The sequence below is a fragment of the Centrocercus urophasianus genome, unplaced genomic scaffold (genome assembly GCF_019232065.1).
Source record: "Centrocercus urophasianus isolate 14NV4802_14NV808 unplaced genomic scaffold, USGS_Curo_1.0 seq_11, whole genome shotgun sequence".
Taxonomy (NCBI): domain Eukaryota; kingdom Metazoa; phylum Chordata; class Aves; order Galliformes; family Phasianidae; genus Centrocercus; species Centrocercus urophasianus.
The window spans coordinates 65,384,135-65,410,150 of record NW_024884253.1 but is presented as its reverse complement, the minus strand read 5'-3'; the positions used below and the strand labels follow the sequence as shown (position 1 = coordinate 65,410,150).

Genomic DNA, 26,016 nt, shown 5'->3' with positions numbered 1-26,016 from the left:
GGCAGTCATCTTAGTGAGTGCTTACTGGCTTAGAAGTGGTAATACGAAAAGCTGAGTATGAGTAGCTTTGAGGTTGGGCGAGTAGTTTGGTATGAGCATTATCATCTACCTGGTACAGAAAACACAAGATTTTCAACCGTTTGCTTTCTGCATCGCTGTGTCATGACTACACTTGAATCAGTAGGATCTTGTACCACAAATTTTCATGCCATTTTGAACACCAACCACCTGTTTGATTTGGTCCATTACATGTAAATGAAGCCTAACTTCCAATCTGTACTAGGGACTGAAGCTCGGAGACACACACAGTCACACCATGTGCACGTACTTGGCTGGACACAGATGTTTAGTCCAGCTTGTTAGTGAGTAAATGAAAGTTTCTCCACTGCTATGGGTGTGACAGTTTCTAGAAGTCCCACAGAGTACATTTAAGATGCTACCCAGTTATTAAAGGTGAGACTCACAAAGTTAATCTCTTATTCTGACTAAGGAAGAGGAAAACAGGGAATTTGGTTTCACTTAGAATAAACAAAGTTTATCCACAGACCACTTGTATGGCAGAATTGGGCTTCAAGGGAGTTAGAAGACGAGAAACTTTTTAATATTTAGTCAGAGTGGGAAATGGGAAGCTAAGTTTTACTCCACACATTATGAAGTAGATAAATAAGCAAAGAGCTAAATATGAGGAAATGAGATTAGAAAGACAATTTGATTCACTGGTGTCCAGTCCCTTGCTTATTCTAACCAGAAAATATTTTGTTATATTTTGTTATAGGGCCAACTTCTGCTCCAAGTCTGCAAAGTCTCTGGTATTATTTCCAGTACTATGACAGCAAGCTGAGTGAACATGTAAGGGAATGCAACATTCACGCTTTATGCTGTTACCTTTACAAAGGACTGCATCTTCTTCTTCAGTGCTTTCTCCAGTCATGAGAAAAATGACAGAGATTTAGTGACCAAAATTTAGAATCTGCTTACTGGAACTGAATAGAAAAATAAATCCCTGATGTTTAAGGCACATTCAAAGGATATAAAGGACTTAACAATTATGTACAGCCAGTGTATCATCTGGTTCTGACACAGCTCTTGCTACTGGGCTAGATCCTTTTAACAGCCGTTCACCACCTGTAGTTAAACCATTACAGAAGAACACGCAATAAACGTCACCAAGCAGCTTATTTGTGCCCAGAAAAATACAAGACCACCCTTACCCTTCTCCATCTCAGCAAAACACAGCAAAGATCATTATGAATAAGCTCTTCTGCATGAGCAAGAAATTAATTGCGTCACTTTCTGTTCTGTCAACTTCTTACATATTTCAGCAGTGGACTTCTGTATAGTGCCTGTATGGCCAGAGAAGCTTATCTGCATACTGTGCATGAGACACGTGAAGAAGTGTGTAAACAGTGACAGCAAGTTTGTCTCACTGTCCCTGAGGGGGGAGTTCATAGTTTTGCAATGACATTAGAAAACAACATGGCTGTAATTTTGGAGGGATGGAATAAGTTACATTCTGTCTTCTAAAATAACATGTATTTTAGTATGGAAAGTTAAATGGTGCCTACTGCATGAACTAAATATATATTGAGAGTCACGGTAGTGATGAGAAGCCAAGTTAGGGAGACAGAAATGCTGTTTTATATACACACGCTGAGAACAACTCTCACACTGAGGCACTTCATACTGCGATGGAACTGAAAGGAGGGCTTAAATGCAAAGAATGAGCATATAAGAATCACACCCACAGTGTGGACTTCAAATATGCAGAATACAGGGACAGATGATGGGCATATGATAGACTGCATGGCCATGTTTAATAAATAAATGCATCACAAGCCTTTGCAATCTACCACATCATTTTGACTGGATGATCCATCTGCCTTTCACTCTCCTCACCACCTATTTGAGTACGTTAGACCCCACAGCCAGGTACAGATAACCCTCTATAAAAACTGAACAAAAGAAGACATAATTTCTCCTTTCACAGATATATTTAAAATATTCTCTCCCCACCTCACTCAGAATAAGTTTCAGTTATGGACAGATAGAGCATATTTTCTACAGATAACAATGGAATTAATTCAAAGCTTAGTATTCTGCAGCTCTGTTGCTGGAAAAGAAAAAATTCCAGTTGCTCAGCGCAAAAGACAGCAAACATTTCAATCCTCAAAGATAAGTCATAAAAAAAGACAGAATTTCATGTAGAAAAATATTTAAGGGTGCTGGGAGAGTCTCTGAATCGTTGGTTGGAAGATGACTGAATGACTGACTTGCTGGTAACAAAGTCACTTGACTGTGGAAGAGGATGGACACTAAAACCATCTACACACACCTTTGAAATGCTACAACTCATGCTGATAAGCATTCCTCATAGAACACATCCTTTTAGATCTACACTCAATGTGGCCAACTCCTATGTACTTGCTCTTCAGCACATACATCAGCTGTATGCACTGATTTCCACACCTTGGGCACAGGCTACAATAAATACACAGGCAATGTCTGCACTGTAATAAGTAACAAAACATGCCAACACCCTTCGCAAACACACCTAGAGTTAAATTTTGAGGTCATGTCTGGAAAATGCCATCACAATAGCATCATATGCAAATATGATTTGGTTTCAAATTTGTGATTAAATTGATTAAAATAACAGAAAAACTACTCTTATTTTTAGTTGATGAACAGAAGAACTCTGTAAACTCCATTTATGTTTATGAGTTTCTTAAAGGCTGAAATTATTTGCATAAATGTGATGATACTTCTAGTTTAACATTCACCTTTAGCATTATCCTTACTTGCAACTTACTGCAGATATTTGACAACGCTGGCTCCCTCTGGTGGTCAACATAAAATAAAAAAGTTCGAAATGTCTGGTCAGTAAAATCTGTCCGCCACGAAGCCTAATCTGTTAATAACTCACAGGATTTTGTAGGGGATGAGGACGTTTATCATGCATCAAAATGGTAGTAATCATTAATCATACATCTGTCCTTATTTCCTAAAGGGACTGAATGTCACAGCCACCAGAGTCATAAAACTGCAAGTTATTTTGATCCATATGCTAACACTGCATTTACTTACCACACTCAAACACTTCCCAGCTGTTAGGGGTTTTTGTGTTTTCTTTCTTTCTTTCACCCCAGATAGAAAAGTATTCCTCCCTGAAGTACAGTCTTTCAGCAATGCTGTTTGGTAGTGCAGAAAAGTGATAAATAACTTAAATTTCTTACTAACTCTGGTAAGACCATTTTGATGGAGAGGTCTAGCATAGCAGTCAATTTATTATCATCTTCTCCATCTCATTCTTGTTACACTTCTCTTGTCTCTGTAGATAAAATGAAAGGCATAAAACCATGCCAATGCACATTTGTATCTCTGCTACCTTAAGACTCCATCAAACTGAACTAAACCGTCGCTTCTTCCAGTCACTGAAAATAACAAACATACTCATTCATTTCCAGAAGCAGAACTGAGGTGGCTTCAGAAACCCTGGGTAAGGCACGGCGCAAGGAGGGATTCCCTGAGCGCACCGCAGTGCCAAGCTGGTGCTTGCAAACCAAACTTCCATCAAGTTCATGTTCCCATGGTCTCACTTTGCTTGAATGCTTTACCCCCTCATACACACATTATTAATGAATTAACAGTCATGAAATAGCTTATCTATGCGCTTCCATTGAATAGATTTGGATATAATGAGTGCCATTGGAAGTTCATTCCCACACTGTATATAATAAAGGGAGGTTTTAAACATGCTAATGTTGGAGCATGAGCACAACTGCTTATAACTAAGATGATTTCTTGTAAAGATACAGCTTTTCTTTTTTCTTTTTTTACCATTTAATACTATATGTATGTACCTGGCATTTCTAAAACTTGAAGAAACGAAGAGTGAGCCAGAACAAGGAAGAACTTATGTTTTTGTTCTTTTTTAAAAAAAATTCAATTCTTCTTAAAGTTAAGTTTTTCTTAAATTCAGAGCTAGCAGTTAGAACTGGTCATCACAATTTTACACAGAAATTTCATGGAAAACCCAAATTTCTACAAAGACGGGGAAAAAAAAGGCAAAAGAGGCAAATTTGGCATTTTAATAGAAAAATGAAATAAATTAAGGATGAGCAACGAATTTCTGAGTTTTTACCCATAGCACTTTCAAATTCAAGCAGATCATCTGGAAACAGCTTTTTAAAGCAAATTTACCAGATAGGTGGTGAGGATTATAGCTGCATTCTTTCATGGCAAGGAAACCTTTTCATCAAAACTGTGACTTAGTTAAAAAGTTGACCTTCCAATAAGCTGAACTCGTGTAAATGCAAAGGACTGCTTTTACAGTATACTGCACTTTTACACTGTACTCAATACAAACCCCTTTGTTTTACCACTTCATTATTCTGTTCGTATTCTAGTCTTAACTCCATGGGGCATGTAACTCTGTGGAGTTACAAATGGGATGGAAATACAGTAATAAGAATAGGTAAATTAGGCTCTTAATTTTCACATTGTGTATATCCAATTTTTTTTTTTTTTTTTTTTTTTTTTTTTGAGAAGACGTACAATTAAACTATTGTCTTGTCTTAAGAAACTATAACAAAGTACCTGGCAGCATAGACAGATCAATTCCACTCCACTTTTATTAGAATACCTTAGGGTATTAAATATATATTCTTAGGCATCACTTAAAACTTATTAACTGCATGTCATATTTGTATTAAAAGGCATCAAAACCCTTTCTAGTCATGTTTCACATGTAGGAATGCTTTGTTTTGTTATTCTTCATTTTGCCTACCTGGAAAGGATTCAAGATGAACATGATTGTTTGCTTGAGGGTAAAACAATAATTTTTCATCATTTAAATTAGACTTCTGTATTGCAACTCACTAATTTAAGAAGCGTAAGTGTCTTAAATCATGGCACATGTGAGGTCAGAACAGTTCTGGGTGTGTGCACCATTGCAACTCATAAAATGTATGTTTATAATTCAAAATGATTAAAAATACATGCCTTATGGGCCACTCACACTGAAGAAATTTCTTCAGTGCAAATAAATTTTTGGTAAGTACATTCCTGTAGCTGATATTTTAATTATAACTCACTGAATATTCCTATTACAACTGTAAAAAGGAGAGTCATGGAACGAGATTTATCTTGAGCAAAGAGCATTTGCATCGTTTGTTACAGAAATAGAACACACACCTTGAGTGCCATAGAATGACTCCAACATCAAGATAAAATTAATCATACTAAGCACCAGGATGAAAGCATAAGTAAAGCCTATGAATCAGTATATTTGGTACTGATTCTTAGTATTATTTAGGCTTCTTTTAATCAGACAGATCTTTCTAGTTCCTTTTTTCTTCGCATCTTGAATGATAGCCAAGATACAGAAAGAATCCTGTACTTCAACTTAACTAGGCCATGCCCAGTTCTACTTTTGTTTCAAAGGAACAAAACATATGCAATGAAGGAAAAATAAGATATATTTGAGAATGTAAAATGCTATACCTAGGCTAATAGAAAAAAAGAAAAAATGTTTTTAGGGAGTTTTCATGAAATCTTTAGATAGTACTGAGAGACACCCTTCCCCCATACCACACACTCTTTGAAACACCAAATCAAATTAAACCATGACTCAAAGTAAAGAGAATCCTTCAAAAAAGAACAGACAAATGTACAGATAATGCTTCTGAGGCTGATATATAGATTTATGTAACACAGCATTCAGTTCTGGAGCATACATCTCACAAATGAGTATGAAATGAACCTCAGCCAAAAATAATCAATAGTAATTAGAAGAGAATGTGAAAGTTCAAAAAGAAAGGAAGCCAAAATCTCAGTCAGAAAAAACAAAGGTTCTTTTCCAGCAGGGAAGGAAGAAAGGCAACAGAAGAATCGGGGTAGCAGAGGCAACAGGATGTTCAGAGGTATGAAGGTCATAGGAAGAGGGTCTGTCAGACGCGCTTGTTGTATGAAGGGAATGATGCACAACAATAAACTGTCGGGGGAAAAAAAGAGTAAAACAATAAAATAATGAATACTGTGTAAGAAATACAACAGAATGGCTAGCATGCTCAGCAACCTTCAAGAACCAGATGTCCAAAGGAACTGTCACTACGTGCGACCATACACTGAAATTCTGAATTCCGCAGATACTCTGAGACTGGCTCCCTGGGTTCAGGTATAAGCTAACTCAATCCCAACAATGTGACACCTACTGATATGCAATGTGTCCACAAACTTTGCTTAACTTGGCCTGAATTTAAATTCTCTAGAAAGTACAAGGTATTGGAGATTCAAATTCATTCTTTTTCCTCAGATCAGGCTGGACAAGTATGAGGCATGATGGTGGTATGAGCCCTAATGTCATCCTTACCAATTTTCCTGTTTTACAGATCATCTGTAAGAAAGAAAAGATGGGGCCACTTGAAAGACTCCTTCTGCGTCACTGCATTACGATAAGCCAACAAAACTACCTACTCAGCTAACTCTAGTTCTCAATTAATTTGGAACCATGTGTGGTTTTCTTTCTCTGACTTTCTGTACCTGTTTTTGCCTTAACAAAGTCCAACCCTTAAGAGACTATCCCTACTGACTGTGGAAGACTGCATATATATCCAAGGTGACTGAAGAAACATGACCAAATTGTGAAATAGTCACAGCTTTTGCCAAGTGGCTTATAGTACCCATCAATATATCACTGACATAATGAAAATATAATTAGATTTGGGGACAAGGCTCCTTTCTACTCAGATTCTTGAAATGCACTGGGTATTACCCAGTTTTTTGAGACTTCTCAGACAATACGACATAACCAAAGCCATGCAAAAGAGGTGACAATCTCCATTTCTGTATTACCGAAGCACAGTTATTTAATTGTACAATCACAGGCCATGAAAAATTTGATTAGTAAGATAAGGAAGAAGACAGGATCCCATAAACATATCATTTTAAACATGCATACAACATGCAGCTAAAAGTCAGCAAGACCAAAATTAACAGGAAAGCTCATGAAACAAGAATAAAAAGATTAAAAAACAAAATCCAGTTGGAACAATTGCACTCTTGTTTGTGGGAAAGACTCTTACCACTAGAGCCAGAAAGCCCAAATATCTTAGCAAAAGCCCTATTCATGAATGACTTATGCTCTACCTAAGTTTGGAAAACTCCATGAAGAGCGATTACCAACATCCTCTATGAAATGAAAATTCCTCAACGTGGATTTCTCAGAGCACAATGGGACAACTGTGTGTCTGCTGGGAAGGAACGACGGGTGGGGCAGTGCCTCACAAACTATGGCAGATCATAAGGAACAAGAATTTAAACTCCACACGATCACATAATTATAATTTCTGAATGGGAATCACATCTTGTCAAACTGCTGCTGACAGTCACCCACTCAGCAAAAAGAGACCACAATCATCATCAAAGAAAGCTGTTTTGAGAGTCTTTTCAGAACAAATATGCCTTTCATCAATATCTGGCATCAGTAGCTTATCCTCCTTCCCACCTTGTTCTATGAGAAAACACATTTACTGAGGTTAGAGTCAGGAAGATTGAAAACTTTGTTCTTCTTTGAATCTACCGCCAAAGTCCTATTTGCAGTGCTTGAGGCATTCTCAGGCAATAAAAACCATCATTGCAAAACTCTGTTCTTTACCACTCAGTCACTACAATATCTAAGCACCTTTTGGAATTGAATTAGGCAATGTAATTAGCATACATCATGTGTGCTGCTTACTCTCATGTGTACATCTACACACGTTTCTCTCCTGTAAATCTATATGCGTAACTCTATCTATGTAGAGTACAGCGTAATTATAAAGCTAAACTTGTCCCTCTCCAACACTGATGCTTCATGTCTAAAATAAATATTCACTAAACACTACGGCTTTGCTCTCAATAAACCAAGGATAATAAAAGCTCACATTATGTTTCTATGTACAAGCTTAATCAAATCATTTTGGCTAGGATATTGTGTTTGTTTAAGAGCAAATGATCAAGCTGATAATATCAGCGCTGCATTGATTAAAGTGTATTTGATCAGCAAGGTAGATCAGGAAAGCATTGCAAAATATTGGAGTGGTAGAAACTCAAATGAAGTAGAAATATTAATGTAAAGAAGGTCACAACAGATTTTTAATAAAGAGAATACTGTAGGCAAGCTGATGGTATCTAGCAAAGAAGGATTTTAGGGATGATATGATTTCTGTGCATATGTTGGTAAATAAATGAATTTGAGTTAATCCTCAATAAGGGTCAGGTTTTCTGTCAGAATGGATTGCCTCAGTTTTTTTCTCTCCCCACAATAAAACTCAGCAATCATTATTTCCTTGGCACAGTTACAAAAGCAACACAACACCATAGATCAGTTGGTACTGAGCAGCAAAACCACCAACATTAAAGTGTCAGTTACTGCTACCTGTAGAATAATTTCAGTAAGAAAACACCCTGGAAAAAAATCCTTGTCAAATTAGCAGCTAATGGAGGGATTTCTCTACCCCACAGCTTGGAGACAGACTCCTAACCTTCAAAGAAGTGTCCATGTGACACCATAATATGCAGAGCTTTGCTGCCTTTACAGGATCTCCACGGGTGTGCAGGTCAAGCCCACAGGGAATACACTACATGATCAAAGACTTGGATCATGTACAAAGAATTAAAGACAGTCAATGGACAAGCAGGAAAAAGTAACGAAAACATGCTTTTCACAAATACCCAAGGATGTGGAAACTATTTTATTATTTTTGTCTGATAACAGTTATGCCTCGAGGGGAAGAGCACACAAAAGAGTATCCAGAGATATCAAGGAAAATGTATCCATTAGGACAGGAAGGCCTTTAACAACATACAGATCGTGTAAATGGTTTAATTTTCCTGAAGGGAGACACCCTGCAGTTTTCAACCTAGACTCACAGACCCACTGACTCCCAAAGGAATTTGTCTCTGCAGAGAGAAAAAGTGTTAGCACAGGAAATCAAAGACGGAGAATTAATACAAGGCAGTGAATTTTTGCTTCCACTTGGGTGAGTTCAAGTGTTTTGATCGTTGTTTTAAAATGTTGCTAATGGCCAGGGATCTCTAGCAAACCTGCCTGCAAACAAGTGCTTAATTTACTTTGCATTAATTAGTTACACTGCATTGGACATTTCAAAAGACAACAGGCTGGAAAAAAGGGAAAAAACAGACACATATGTACAGAGAGGAAAGTCTGGAAAAACTACCCCTGAGAGTAATCATCAGAGATGAAATCAAATACATATATTTTGAAACATACGTTTAGGTACCAGTTTTGTTGGTGCTGTAACATCTGCTTCTCTGTAAGAGACTGCTGGATCCATATTGTCTCTTTCAGGAGGAGGGTAAGGTGGGGGTGGGGGGATCACTAACTGGGGTGGGTCACGAGTGGGGCCCCTAGGAGGCTTTTGTGGCACCTGCCGTCCATCACCTACAGGGGATCAATTGACTAGTTACTTCAGCATCAAGACAATAACTGCTGTGCTTACTGTTTCTATAACATGCGTTGATTTTCCTTTACCCATATCCGAAGTTCCTCTGGATACAATTCTGCTCTTATTTAACCCCAGGTAATTAAGGGAGAAGGAAAAGCCTGGACTCCTACATCAATGAGAGTAGAACCAGGCCCAAAATATACATGTACATCACAACTAACAGTTGATATATTTATCGGTGTTTTGCCAAATAAGGAAGGTGAAAAGTAACTGAAAAAAAGTGAAAAAAAAAAAAAAAAAAAAAAGCTATACAAGGAAATGAAACATGAGAAAGTTATATTACTCCTAAGTATCAAAGTGAATGAATTTTTCACTTCTAGGATACTTTATGAGACTATTTTCCTCACTCTGTAAGAGAAGAAAGGAAAATGCCTCAAATCAGTATTTTTAAGTAGGTATCTTGACAGATTCTTCTTTATCTAGGTAGTTTTTGTATCATTTTGTCACCATGGGGAAGCAGCTGATTAAGTCATTCTTAAAAAAAAAACTGTTAAGCTATCACAGGAAACACTCATAACTTTGACTGGGAGCCTATTTCAATCCTACATGCAATAACTAGATAGATAAACATCACTGCACTATGCTGCAGTGCTGAAAAGCTGCTGCCGGTTCGTAGTGCATAGGCCTAGAACAACTGCAATTCAAAATGTGCTCAGATGCTGAAAGCAAGCTGAAGAAACACAACTGTCTGTTTGCTCTGCCCTCATGCCCTGCCCTAGGCATCTGCACATTGGTCATTGACAAAAATGGATACTGGTGATGGACCTCTTGCCTGCTCCATTTTCACTGCTACTGCACTCTTATGCTCATGCTCTGGTGCTGTTGAGAAAGGGAGTAGCACCAAGAATGAGGAAAAAAGATTAAGCCATTATGATTACTAGTTAGGAGTCACCAGTTTGAAGAGACTCACAACACAATTAAATGCTGCCAATATGCACTCTTTTTAACTGCTATGAGAAAACAGCACAATGCTTTGGGATCAGAGCAAGTGAGTCAATATTAAATACTGAAGTGCTCCCCATCTGCCTGTTTGAGAATATTTTAAATAAGATCTTTTGCTCAGATTCATGAGGCTAAGTTGGGAGATGCACAGGTAGCTTTAATCCTTTTTCATCATGAGGCTGCCTATTTCTCACAGCACATTTCCCCCTCACTACTGTCTTGCTTTTTTCACAGCTTCTCTTTCCTGCTTTCAGAGCCATCTGTGCTTTCTCATCGTTTTCTCCCAACGACCTAAAAGAGAAGCTGTTTTACCAATCTTCCTTTGCTGTAACATTTCTTCTTGTTAATAAACGTATTCATTCAAGAAAGTAGCAGAAAATGAGAAGCACTGAAGATTGAGCTACCGTGGGATAAGCTCTTTGTTGGTGTAATTAATAAGGCTCCGCTAAAGTAAACGATACTAAACCCTACATCAACAGTCTGGCCAGCAAGCGCTTACGTACACAGCACTGAACTACTAGAAGTGGTTCTGCTCTGCTTTATTTCAGCTGCAACACTGAGCACCGATACAAAATAAACTTAACACTTAAAAAAAGTTAAAGCACTAAGCGTTATCAATCATCAACTTGCAATAGGGCAAGATGTGAGAAGTGTCAGGCTGTGACATCAGCAATAGTTAAGACTATTTGCTGAAAACTCCTGTATTATATAGCACAGACATAACATTCCCCTTGGGGGGCTTAAATAAGAGATGTCAATGGAGTTGAGCATGTCACAAGGTAATGGACTCCTGCTGCTGCATAAATGCTGAGGCATTAAATGTGAAGCATTTACTGAAAATAAATGTTGGAACAAAGCCAAGAGGTTTCTTTCTAAACTGTGAGGCATTCGTAATGTAAGCAATTATGTATGACAGGATGTCATATCTGTATGTCTTAGGCACTTTATGGAACATGAGGTCAAAGGCATGAACTGAAGTGCACTGAGTGCATTACAGCACTTAGAGAATGATTCTCCTAATGTACTGAAAAATGAGTTCCAATATGTGGGGTTATTATCTCATATCTTTACCCATCGTAAAATCACTTTGTTTGCTAAAAGCATAATCTTGGGGTCCTCACTTGGGCAAAGCTCCCACCGACCTGAATGAGCTTGCAGTCAGATAACAATAGAGGTCTGGGAGAGCATTTTTCACTATTCCTATATGACAGTAAATGTGTCACATACAGCTGAAGACCACACTTCTTTGCTGTCTCCAGCTACATATGGAATACCTTTAAGAACACCAGTTCTTTTCTTCTAGCTATAGACTAAGGAGAAATAAATTTAAAATAACATCAAGAAACACATTCAAAATAAAAACCTCACAGAACATGGTGAGTCGATAACAAACTTTTGGAGGACTACAGGAAAAGAAAATGTCTTTCAGTTTTAGGAACATGTAGGAGAACCTGAACAAGCTTGACTGTACTTAATTCTAGTAGAATTCCATGGCTTCAGACGGATTCAGAGTTGCCTGGCCTATTTCCTCATTTCTCTTTTACTAGCAAAACCACCATGACCTTAGAGGCACGGAAAAGGCCCAGGACAAATGCTTTGGAATATCTAACTTGTACCAAACATTCATATTGTCCACAGAATTATCTAGCTTTTACTACTCCATAGCCCTCTGAATGGTGCCATTAAAACAAGAGGCAATATACAAATACTTATTTCCAGACTTTCATTCTGTAGAATAAATGTATTTTTTTCCCCCCAGGTTATAAAATTTCCCAACTCACAGCATAACAGAATTAAGAAAACTCTGAATACTAAGTGCCAAAAGCACATGCATGGAATTACACAGGAGAAAAGAATGCCTCTTACCCATTGTGCTCTTCCTCTTGTCTTCCATCTCTTCCCTCCTATTTGGCATGGCAGGAGTAGGTGGAGCAGACTGAGTTGGTGGAAGAGGTGCACGCCTCTTCTTTTTCTGTAGATCATTAAGAGATGCTCCTTGTGAAATCTAGTAAAATTGAAAAATATGCAAAATAAAGGATGTGTTGGTGTTTTTTTTTTTAAGTTATCAACAGCATAAAAAGTGATTGTCATATGACCTAATTTATTTAGCACACAGAACCATCAAAATATTTAAAGTAAGTATTTACAGTAACAACAAGAGATTGATAAGACAGAAAAGAAGAGGCATAGTAATGCACTCAGACAACGATAGGCAAGAACTGCAAAGAAATGTCACAAGAGAACTACCAGTCTATTCCATTAGACACTTGTGGTAGGAGACTAGAGAGCAAAGCATAGTATGAGACTACGTGTAACAGCTTAACTCAGACTATGCTCTTGTTTGTACCATTGATTTCTTCAGATCTTAAATTATGGTTAAAGACTGCAAATCAGTATATGTAGGGAATAAATTTTCTCTCATTTCTTTCATTTTCCTCTCAAAATGATGCTTCAGGACTTGTGAGAAGAGAATCAAAATTTGAAGTCTGTTTGTATAATGATTAGAGATGATAGTGTAATCGATTTATATTTACTGGACTTCTCAGACAAAGTTCCAAAGATCTCTAGCACCTCTACATCCAAAAACTGCAACATGTTGGTTGGCAAGCCAAAACTTCATTACTGTTTACAGTGCTTTTTATATTATGAAAAATTTTATTAAGTGTCTTGGGTTTCACTTCATTGCATAATATTTTCTTTTGATCGTTGGAACACAGCTCTGTTTTCCTTCACCGGAAAAATAATTAAAAAAAAAAAAAAAAAAGCAAAAAACGTGTATGAAAACCTGCTGAATCTTCATATTTGAAAAGTACCAGCAATGATAGACAGAACCAGGCACAGCTGAGGCAGAGGGCAAAGCTGCCCACACATAGCATGCTGTTCCTCAGTGCTCCCTCATATCGCTTCACTGCTCCGTCCATCCTGATAATCTACCTAGCTGAAGATACTTAATATAAAGAACTGCCTGGTAGTTTTCTAATATTAACAAAGGCCTAATAATAACCCTTCCTTTAATCCAAAAGACTAGTGAATTCTTCAAATACATTTGTTGTGAGTGATTTCATTAAATCAATACCAGCTTCACACTGCTCACAGGTATTATCAGAGATCAGAGGAAAAGCATTCATTTGTATGTGTCCTTTCCTAGGCCGAGTGGAAACTCCGTGCGTAAACAAATTTTACAAAGAACAGAGCCTTCCTCTCTTAACCTTCCTTTTTAGAAGTCCTCAAGAACGATCTGGTTTATAAAACAAGGAAACTCAACTACCACCCAGCAGGACAATGCTCTAACCACAATGCCACAGGACATGTAGATGCTCTCCACCTGTTCTCCAGCACATGGAGAAATCTGGTAGTAACCACACTGCCATTAGAGTGCATTAACCAGGATGGGCTGCAGGCTCCAGCAAACAGAGACTGAAGGTGGGGAAAGAAAGGTGTCCTGGTTTTGGGATCCACTAACACAGACTACTTCTGAATTTTATATTAAATATCCATTGGACACAGCATGTGATTAAAGCCAGCGAGGCCAAGCTGGATAAAACTAAGCACAGCCAGCGGCCAAGAATGTCGGCCAAAACTTCACGGAACTTGAAAAAAATACCCTTCTCTTCAGAAAAGAGCACCAAGCCAAACATTCAGTAGTAGGTACAGCAAAAACTGAGAGTTCCTTAGAAAAAACTTTTATTCAAATTATTATTGTAAATGGGGCACCTTTCAATGCAGAAACTGTCTGCTAGTTGTTAGAAACAGACTACAAATGACTAAATTGGATTTAGTATTTTTTAAAAAAATGTTCACTGTGCCAAAATGCCCTATATGCAGCTCAATAAAGATGGGAAACTGTTCAGCGAAATAGACTCATCTGGCTCTGGTTTTGCAGACTAGGAATTACATGGAGGACAGCTACCTAATTCATTTTCATGCTTTTTTAAGGCAATTGGGAAAAAAGCACCTAGAAAAAAAAAGTCACGTATCTGCTTTGCCTTTTAGAATAAGCAAATACATTTAAGCTTTTAATGCTTGATTCTTTAGGGTGGTACTTTACAAAAGGGTGGTCAGGCACTGGAATGGACTGCCCAGGGAGGTGGTGGAGTCACCGACCCTGGGGGTGTTCAAGGACAGACTGGATGTTGTGTTGAGGGACATGGTTTAGTGGGAGCTATTGGGAAAAGGTGAACGGTTGGACTGGATGATCTTGAAGGTCTTTTCCAACCTTGGTGATTCTATGATTCTAAAAAAGAGAGAATCGTCAAAGCAGGGATAAGACTGAACATTAAAATCTGACACTAGTGTCCACAATTCAGTAGCTACAAAAAATCATCTGAAAGACAGGCAGAATTAAAACTTCCCCCACACTTGATAAGTACAGGCAACGACTTCTGCAGCTACTTAATAGCATTTTTTAGCTTCCAGATTCACTTATGTCTTTCCAAGCAGAAAGGTCACCTTACTTGAGGATAAAAATGGATGACTGGTGATTTAAATGATAAGCCTAGGAAATCTCGAGAATCAAGACAAAAAGAAAAGTGTTTTTCCACTTGAAATGATAGAGATCAGTAACTAACCCTCACTGAGTACCAGGTAAGTGAAGCATATTAGTCTGGTATAACCAAATTCCTAAAATATATGTTATGGTGTTACAAAGAAGAAAGAACTCTTGAGTGAAGCCAATTTATATCAGCTGTACGTGTTCTTATTTGGAGGAACCTTCTAAGGAACATTAGACAGATGTATGGGTAAATAAACTACTACTGATGAAAAAAAAAAAGCTAAGGAATAGACAGTACACAGTGGCAATAACAAAAGTTTGGTCAAATACACACAAAAACTTGTATCGTATAGTCAGCTAAGCACAGCATACTTCACAAACACCATAAAGAAGATGAACACTGCTGAAAGCTAGACAGACTGCAATGTATGTAAAAGAGACTAGTTCAAGAACAGGTTGTAAAAAATTGTTAAAGCAGTTCTTTAAAGCTAACCTCAGTAAACACATGAGGCTAAACATCAATACCAAAAAAACACAGAACATTCTGTTTCCTTCTTGCAATTGTATATACTGAAACAATAGAACTTGAAAATAATTTGTTATGGCTGGCTGCTTATTTATAAAGAAATCAAGCCTTAACAACATTATTTGAAGTAATTTCCCATTCAAATTTTGTTACAGGAGTCCCTCTCCAAGTGTAACAGAGTATTTCCGATTCTTAGCACCTTCAAATATCATTTTTTAAGGAACTAGTTGAAATTACTAGGTGATTTTCAATTCATGCAACACTTAATAACACATTTAAAAGTCATGTCTGTTCTCTGACTATAACTAATACCATCGAGTGAACTAGAGATGAATGACGTGGGTCAAAAGGACCTAAATCTGACAAACAGTGTAGTTTGTTTCCATACAGATGACAGCAAATATGATGAAAAAAAAATCCATTAAATTCACATCATAGCTCACATGCTGTTTGAAAAATACTTCCAATGCTGCAGACAAAATATTTGAGAAATATTCTGAATGCGGCTTCTATCTGTCAAAGTTCAAAACCTTCATTAAAATTGGAGGGCTCAAAAAATACTTAAAGCAAAACAACGTCACGATGAGGCGATGTGCCCAAGGAAAGGAGGAAGGGTACCCCACAAGTACGATGATAGTAAATTCTAATCAGTAGCATTTGACAGTCACCTAAGTCGCAAAAGGGCCCTGGAGATTATATATATATATATATATATATATATATATTTTATGCATAAGAGTTCAGTATTTTGACTGGGTTACACTGCCCCAAATAAGCTGTCATGAAAAATATTAATGTAGATTGAAGGAAACAAAAGCCAATGATCATCAAAAATTCACTGAATATTCAAAGATATATTCAAAGGTTCTCAAATAAACTTCCAGTAGGAGGTCTACTCCTTCGCCTTGCCTGTCCTGACTTATAGGTCAGCCACTGCTTTTGTTTAATCACTCCCCCCCACTATTAAGCTTCTAATTGTAATGTCTATCTGTGTAATTACTTGCTAAGTCATTTGGCAAATACCATGGTACTTTTATTTTATATTTGGTAACTATTCAGTTACCAAACTAAGCCAAAATATACTGCAGGCTTACTGCTCCCCAAACAACTTTTTTCTGCAAGCCAGAAACCGCACTGATGTATTGCACTGCTCTGTCCTCCAACATCTCCCAGCTCTGCAAGTCACCTGCTGACACTGGCTATGTATCTGTCTTGTCAATCACTACACTGACCAGAAAAGAAATCTCACTGTGCTGTTTCCAAAGACAAATTAACGACTGCAACAGCACATTTGGAGAATCACACATATCCATCTCTGGCCTGTTAAGGGCAGCCCACAAGCACTTGCCACAGATGTTAGAGAACAAGGGTCTGAGCTTAATTCAGCCTTGAAATATGCTTCTAGTGCATCCTTAAATAACAAAATACAGCACTGTTCTAATTACTACAATTTTATCTTGCCAATTAAAGTATGAAGCAAGTAGGAATTTATTTCAAAATGGTGATACTAGCAGGTAAAAATGCTTATGCTAATGCTAGAAACCCAGCAGCGTTTTGTGGGTTTGAGATGAAAATATCACAAAACTTCTAAATTGGATGCTGAAAGCCACCTTTGGTGCTTTCTGTGTACTAATGCCTTTCAAACAACATATTCTGTCCATTTATTGTATAGCTGTGGAAGACCTGATGATCTTGAACAATTGCTGTGTTGGGACACAGAGACCAGAAGTAAAAGACACATTACCCTCCTTCTGCCAGGAGTTATTTTGGGGCGAAGGGGTGAGAGCAGACACACACTTTTTGAAGGGCTGCGACAGAGCCTGGAAAAAAGCTCAGTGATTTCAGCTCGGAAGCACAACTAAGGGCACAAAAAGGGATCAAACCAAAAACTGTAATGGGAAGACTCCCTTGGACTTGCACGTTAAAAGCAAACAGCACCTTCTTCAGTTACTTTTGGATGAACAAGGTTTCCACTGAACAACTATGGTACCTCTTACCATATTCCGTGTCTACATCCCCTGGAGAAAGTCTCAAGGAATCGTAGACAGATACAAACTGTTCTAAATGTGCCTTAGAAGAAATCTCCTCAGTGGACGCTGTCAACACATGTCTGTAGTGTTAAAAAAAAGCGTATAGTTTGCATTTCAAAATCCAAACTACTCTTTCTAGTACTTCCACGAAAACAAGAAACATTTGTCTTACAGCAACAGATTCTTCCTTTCACTCTCACTGCTATCACTTTGACACAGACCAGGAAAAAAGGAAACTTGAAAACCTAACAATTTTCCAGGGTTTGATTTTTATCAAAATCACCATTCAATTATTTTATTTTTGCTTAAACATCCTAGAAACAGATGATAAGCACATTTTAGCAGCGAAAGAATTATATTTGGACTAAGGACCGAATGCAAAGGATGCCCCATCATAGCTCAGAGTATTTAAGCATTTTATAGCAAATAACATAAAATGTGTGAAGTAAGCTCATATACTCTCTTGCTCATTTATCTTTCTTTATGCAACATCACAATTTAGTATCTTTCACTGTTTTACAGAATGTTAGTATTGCTGTGACTTCTGTCTCATTTGTATATAAAACATGCTGTTCAGGGAAACAGCGAGTGATTATCTGTAGAAATTACTTTTAGAACCAAATAAGGAGCACTGGAAGAACACACATGGATTCAATTGCAGGCATGTCTTAACTACAAATTGATTTCTGTCATCCAACACAGACATGACACACACTGATTTAAGCAAGCCAGATTTTGACACAACTTGCTGATGATACTGTGTGGGTCAGAATGCCTACTCAACTGCAAGAGTGCTTAAGTATCAACCACAGAAAATTCTGTTAGCTTTTAAGTAAACAAATGACAGTATCACATCTGACTATCCGAACCCCTTTCTCCTCACAAAGAACTGTACAGTATCTTGAAACGAGTAATTTCACAATAAGATCTAGAAACAAAAAGACAATTTTTACTAATCGTTTTCTAGATATAATTGTAATTGCACTGATGCTTTTTCAGCAGTGAATGAAAGACAAGTATAGGTTGGTATGCTAGTAAGATTTATGGCTTGAGAGTTTTTAAATACATTTTTTTTGTATGATTTCGTACATAACTTAAAGCAATTGTGAAAAAAATATTTTGATCCAAGAGGAGCCAAACTAGGAAAATCAGAGAGATAAATCTTTCAGCTGCAGAAGAGACATAAATCTGTCCTCGACACTTGATGATATAAAAGCTACTCCATCCAGATGATTCTGTGCTTTCATGGGGTAACAGATTCCTCAACACGCCTAGCACCAGAAACCACAAGAAGTCCCAAATGAACATTAATTTGTCTTGAACAACATTCACTTGTATGTCTAATATTCCCTGGACTGGTCATATATTACTAGGCTTCTCACTGACATTAAGCATAAACTGACCCAGAGAAATTCTGGGAACTCCCTAAGAAATAGAACTTACAAACAACTGGTGAGGCCAACCACTGCCAGTTACATTGTTATATTGTCTATTTAGCACTTATTTTCTCATTGGGCAGTACTCCATTTCAGTTAACTGAAGACAGAATTTTTAATCTCTGAGTATGTTACAAATGGCGTCCAGAAGCGGCAGCCTGATGTTTCCCAAAAACATGTCTTTGTTGCAGATTGCATATGAGTGGTGGGATATTTAAAATGCCTGCTAGGATTCCACGCAATGCAACAACATATTGTAAAAGCAATATACACAGATATACTCACAACTTGGCACATGGGAACAAATTAAAGAGCACATTCTTTGAAAAATTTGTCATTTTGATTAAAAAAAGCATAGAAATGATCACACTCTCAGAAACTAGCAAGCTATTTTGCTGCATCAGGCATTTTTGTTCTCTACATCTTGGTTTCCTAGTTCTTGACATCGCAAACCCAACAACAGAAGGAATAATAATAAATGTAAAGAAAGAAATTAAAACAAGCGATAGGAAGTTAAGAAATGAATGCTGCTAAAAAGATTGATGACCTGACATTTGGATCGACCCAGTGTATTGTGTTACTTTGGATACACCAGTTTCACATGGCACATTTCTACATGGGGAAATCTCAGGCTGCTCCCCAACCCAACACCTGCTAACTCATCTCTGATAGTTGGGCTCACGAAATGGCTGTGCCTCAGCCATATTCATGGCCTCAGTTTCTGAGCTGCGTTCCTGATAGAAACGTTCAGTCACTGTATCAAATTAGGAAGTCAGGCTTGTAAGAAGGGTGCAAACTGTAGTTCTATTCTGAAAATACCATATTATTTTACCAATTATTTTAATTAGATGCCACAAAATATTGTATTATTCTGCCCAGTTTTATGCTAATTTCAAATTTAAATCCTCACTTTGTATAACTCTTGCATTAATTTTGTAATTTAACAGTCACTACAAAAATCAAAGATGTGACCACAAAAACATTTCAACATTAATAATAGATAAAAAGCTCAGCATCACAGAATTCTACAGAAATCGCTATGTTCTTGTGCTTTATTTTTATTCATAAAACAAAAATGACAAAATTCAAGGATGTCCTTGAATACTCAGCTGACTGGCAACAGAAAGCTAAATCAGTTGACAGAAGAAAGCCACTGCAAGGTGAAGGGGCAAGCTCATTTTTCCATCTGTTTTTATTGAACACACCCTTTGTGAATCGTGATGGTCAAGGGCAGTTAAAAATTAATGTCATTCTAATCTTCTTTAAACACTTTAACTTGTTAAGCTAAATGTGTCAAACAGGAAACTATCTATAAACAAATCTGAGATGTTAAATTACTAAGATAGCTGTGATTTCCTTCTTTTGCAAAATCTCATTACTAGCTGGAATATTATTTCCACTCAAGGAAGTCACTCTGCAGCACCAAATATTTTCACATGCATTGAAACATGTAGACTACACAAGTTTGCGGATGTTTGTTTTGGCAGAGAACTGAATTTCCTCTGTTTCTCTGAATACAATATAATCCTCCTCATTTATGTCTTCATTTAGGGAAAAAAAAAAACAAACACCTTTGGATGGTTAAAAATCATATTTTAAAACCACCATGAACTGACTTGCTACTAAGATCAATTTCTCTTGTAGATATAGACAATTGAGTAAAAGAAAAAGGGCAAAAATATCCTCCTTTTTCATGTTTGTGCTTATCTTTCAGCTAGAGCAAATACACTTGATTGGAACAATTGAGCAGCAGTAAGAGTTTAAAATACACAGTAGGACTGCTGCTTTATATTTCTTCTGGCAACTTTATGAATGAATCTGATAGGTATCAGTCATAGTTCCCTGAGCCAGTAGTGCCTTTGGAAAAGGCGCTAGCATAAGGATTTTACAAATAATCTTTCTCTGTCTCATATTCAGGATTACATGCTGGTTGATTGCTTGGTCTGTTTGTCTGTCCTTAAAAATCTGAGAGATGTCATGAGCCAACTGAATATCTGCAAAACTTCATTTGCATCTTCGTCCAATTTTTTGCTAAATTTTTTGCTAAATTTTGAGCTGTAGTCTAATTCATGATAGGTCTAGAAAGCAGAATACAATCTCACAAATATCTGACCAGAAACAAGGAGCACACCATTTCTACTAGCACTAAGCTACAAAATTTTCTGGAGCTTAAGTTTTCCTTTGAACTTACAATTTTCTCCTATTGGAATAGTCAATGTGAATTTCAAGCACTCAGAATAGTACCAAGCCCTAAGTAACATCCTCACAAGTTTTCTCATTTTAGAGAAGAGCAACCCAAACTTATTTCCAGTATTTCCCTTACTTAAGTTAGTTCTCTCTGCCTGCAGACACACAAAATGCCTGGGAAACCTATTCTGGGCGGAAAGTCAAGTGACAGTTTCATGTCATGTATTTCACTGCTCCCTGAAAATTTCCTCTCTGTCTAGATCCTTCCAGGACTTATGAAGGGTAGCCAAAAGCCCCTACTTCCATAACCTTCAGAAATCAAGGAGAAGGTGAAATAGCAAAGTGATAGAAAATTGTAAATTAGATGTATTACTATGCATTGTAGCGTAACATCGCTCTACATCAACCACTCCTTACAAGTGTAAGATTTTTACAATCTAAAATAATGAATGTGCTCTGCTGCAGACCAGTTTGAGAAATGCACTGTGACACTCCACTTCCTATCCCTGACTGCAAGCAGCACTAACATGCAGCTGAGTAGGACTCGGGGACAGTCTGCTAAGCTATGACATTCTAGTTAAGGCAATGCTTGCACTTCCATATTTTCACTGTACTTTCTCTAAAGAGGTGAAAAATTGAAGTGGTATGTAGTTAGAGGAATTGGATTTGCATTCCCACCTCTCTGAATGATGAATTAACTCAAGTGAAAAGTGGTTTTAGGTATCAATGAACAGTTTTAGTACATTATATTTACCTGGGATGTTTTAACTTGTTCTCTTATTTCTATCTAGAAACTGATCAGCAAACAATGCCATTAAGCCATTGAATTACACCTGATTTACACAGTACACATTTAAATAGTTAATTTTTCTAGTACATACATGCTTGCTTTTTTTAAAAAAAATTAATATATAAGAAAGGTGGAGTTACAAGTGAAATCTGAAAAGCGACACAAACCCAGTTTCTAAATTAAGCATGGTGTTAGGGTCATTTTTCATTGCTTACTGAACGCTAGTTCTTTGGAAGCCTTGCCTTCTCCATTAGCTTCCCCTAAATAATCTGCCTGACAAAGCTAATAATTACTCAACACAAACTACTTCTTTAATGAGAGTTAACTCTTATGATGACATCAGCCTGTTCTATTTGTCTGTGACTTGCAAGCCAGATGAAGTTTACTTACTAGATTTTGCAATCCTGCCAAAATCCAGGGCTGCATAGAACAGTATGTTCAGGCCCTGATGTCTTGCCAGTTTTCAATGAAGTGTTTGACGGAAACCACATGTGGAGGTCAAGTGATACTATCATGATCTCACCAGATGGTAAACTGTGGTATTATTCCCAAGGCAGGTAGCATAATCTGTTCAGAAACAGCTGGCAGGTGATCCATGATCTCACAGTCAGAAGCAACTGGATTATTGCAAAAGATAAGGAATGTTACTGATGTTGGTGAAGAGACTTTTCCAAGAATTTTTCTTGCACATAATGTAAGGATTCAACTCTCATGCTGTATGTTTTCTTCTAACAACAGCAACAACAAAAAATCTATTTTATTAACTGCTAAGTCAGAATCTTTCCTGCCTAACAGATTTCATGCCTTTACATGGTTATGATATGATGCATGATAAGTGGTATCAAAAGGCAAAGCAAGCTCAGGTTGCTTGGGTTCCTTTTACTATACAGGTTAGAGGGCAGTACTGGACTACTGTGCAGAGAACAGGAAAGTTGACCACTGAGGATTCCTATAACATTCCACAGGTCTTCTTTACCCATCCCCCTACAGTATCAGCCTATCCAAACCGAAGTTTGCACAATCCAGCCTTCAGTTAAAGCAAGCAAGAATTAAATATCACTACTGGACACACGCATATCACTCCACATTTCCAGGATGAAACTGCAAAATAAAAATTCCTGAAAATGCAACAAAGCTACACGGTAGACTTTCTCCTAAGCAACATTTTCCCCCCAAGCTATAGAGACAATATTCTCCTTCTAAAAAACACACACCTTTAAAGCAGGTTTAGAATTTTTAAGTTTGGTGTGATACCACGCTTTTTATATGAGCAAAGACAGATTCTCAGAGGGCCATTGTAGAGGCAGCATCACCTCCCCTTGCACTTTCTAGATAACATCAAAACCTCTGTCCTCCACTGAAATTCTATACTAACATATTTATTCACACTGGCCAAATTTCAGAAAAAAAAAAAAAAAAAAAACAGTTTGTGACTGAGTAAGCTGACAAAGTTGAGCACTAGAAAGTCTACAGAGGATGGGTGACAATTTGCACAAATCATGGAATTTCTTTATAGACACAGAGAAAAAGTTATATAATATAGCATTCAAATGTAACATATCCTCAAACAACACTCTTTTAAGATACTGAGAAAGTAGTCACTACAGTGCATAATAATCTACCTGTAGTCTTTGATAATCATTATAAAATAAAGCTTGTTTAAATGTGCCTATATTGGAAATAATTTTTCAGATTTTTTTTTACAACTACTCATTTTACTAGGAGCCTCTTTTTTGAGCCTTTGATATAATTCTTAATTTGATTCCATATATGACAGCGAGATAAGCCTTCAGCCATGACTGCACTTTTCTCTCTTTTAATTTGGGCCTGCATCATTAGCCAAACCAGAATGCACTTGTCTAGCTAAGTTAAGCATCCAGACTGCACAGCAAACATTATCTGATGTTCCGTCGACTAGTATCATGTTTGTCTGAGCACTGTTTTGTCAGACATGAAAGGAACAAATCTGGATACCTCTCATTCAGCTAACTCAATGTCACATTTAAAGCTCTTTGGGGAAAAATGAACAAATCACCTTCAAATTAGAAATTAATTGTTCTGTGTTCTAATTTCATAGTCACTTACTTCAATAAAGGGCATTCTAAGGAGCACAGACCTTTACTGCTCACAATTGCTTCTAGTAATTGGTTATGGTACATCTTGATAATGGACTATGTAATAGCATAGCGCTAGTCAGGTTCAGCTCCAGTGAAAATATTAAATAGATAAAACTTTCCAAATTTATGATTGGTTACAAAGACCACTGTTTCTATAAAATGTAATTTAGTATGTAATCACAGATTGTCATGTCTATGAAGGGCAACAGTTTATAAATGGCATTTTCAACATGAAGCAATTAGCTTAAAATCATTAAAAAAATACTCCACCCTTATATGCTCATCTTAAGGAAAGACATATTGCCTAATCCGTTGGAGAAAACTGGATAGATCCAGGCAAGCAGCACGCCGTAAGAGACCTATCTGACTTGCCATCCTAGGAAAGGAAAAAATATCATAATTTGCTAAGCAAAACAATAACTTCATCACATTACAAGGCAGAAGTGTACTAACAACCCATTTCTCAAAGAACCTGTAATCTAGACATCAAGCACAGAAAGCGCTGAAACACAGACGAAAGCAGAGCAAGCATCAGCAACAGAAACAGTTTTACAGCTTTTTGCTTTAAAACAAAAACTACCCCAAGAAAAAGAAGTTCTATACTGATATTGAGTGATGATGACTGGACTTAAGAGCAACAGCTGTGGGGTAAGGCTGGGAATGGCAGCACACCTGTAGCACAAAGCTACAAGTGTAGTTCTTGGAGAAAGAGAAATGAAAGTGCAAAACATCCCAACTATCCACTCATTCAGTTTTGTTTCGTCTTCCTCTTTAAATAATAAATATATTTGACATTAAAGATGCTGATTTCACATAGAATGGAATCAAATCTTTCATTTTTCTGTTTTTCGTCAGTTACAGTTCAAAGCTAAAGCGCATATACCAGGCAAGTTGCTTTAGCAATCACCTTGGAAAATTATTATTGCTCATATCATTTACTGGCAAAACTTAAGACCTAAATGCAGAATTTCACTCTTAAGACCACAAAACAAAGAGAGCAAAGATCAGGAACTGGAATAACATACAGCTGTTTCTGCATTTCACAAGAGACATGCTGCCTAGTAATCAAAAAAATCAGTGATAAGACAATCTAGTGATTTCAGTGCAACTATTACCTATGACTTTTCCAGACTGCTACCAGATTACATGGGTCAAATATCTAGGTTAGAACTTCTTCAATTTTCTCCTAAAAGAGCTGTAGTGGATTAGATCAAGATTCTGTAGCAAATACTTACAAGAGGGTAGGAAAAAAGGTATGTTCCTTCCCACTGATGTTTTGCAATCACCAGCCTCTACAGCTAGTTACCTCCTGCTGTGATTTCTATTTAAAAATTCTGAACAGATTTTTCTTTCTTGCAGGATTTCATTAGTTTCCTTTTGAGCCCACATAAATTCTTCACACTCACATCAACCCTTGGCAAGCAGCTCTACTACTTGCATGAACAACCATATTCTTTGGTTTTACACGGTTTGCCTTCTATCAGCTTCAGATGATGTCCGCCTGCTCTTGTAATTGCTGGCTGAATAGCTGAACAGTCAAATTTCTATTCGTAGTCCTCATACCACTCTTTCAAGATAAAAAAACAGCTTACTTAAGTTGCACAGCTGTCCTTGTATTAATCTAGTCCACACCTCTGATCGCAATTGATGCCCTTCCAGGAAGCCTTCTATTCTTTCTGGGAAGCAGCACTACTAGTATTCAAGATGGCATAAAAAGAACCACAATAGAGTAGAATGACAACTTCTTTTATCTTCTTTTTCTCTCCTAAAATACTCTGCATTTGACTTTATTTCATTGCTATTGAGTTTTGAGGTGACATTTTCACAGAACTATGTGTTATGAACCTAAGATCTTCCTAATTGCTTGCTACCCCACAAAAGACCACTTTACAAGCTACTGGGGAAAACTGGAGTGTTTTTTTCTCTCATTTACATCATACTAATTTATAAAGAATTTCATCTGCTCATTGAGCTAAGGAAAAAGAATCAA

At 37.2% G+C, this 26,016-nt stretch overlaps 1 protein-coding gene across 7 annotated transcripts in view; it reads right to left on the bottom strand.

Annotated features, from left to right (window-relative positions):
* Positions 1 to 26,016, bottom strand: part of COBL (cordon-bleu WH2 repeat protein) — a 150,677-nt gene that overhangs the window by 37,536 nt on the left and 87,125 nt on the right. For 6 of the 7 annotated variants that reach the window (XM_042839621.1, XM_042839622.1, XM_042839626.1 and 3 more), the window contains 2 exons: positions 12,315 to 12,453; positions 9,272 to 9,442 (listed from right to left, as the gene is read on the bottom strand). In XM_042839621.1, coding sequence (XP_042695555.1) covers positions 9,272 to 9,442; positions 12,315 to 12,453 — 310 coding nt within the window. The remainder of the gene's footprint in view (positions 1 to 9,271; positions 9,443 to 12,314; positions 12,454 to 26,016) is intronic. The other variant, XM_042839628.1, reaches the window with a different exon arrangement.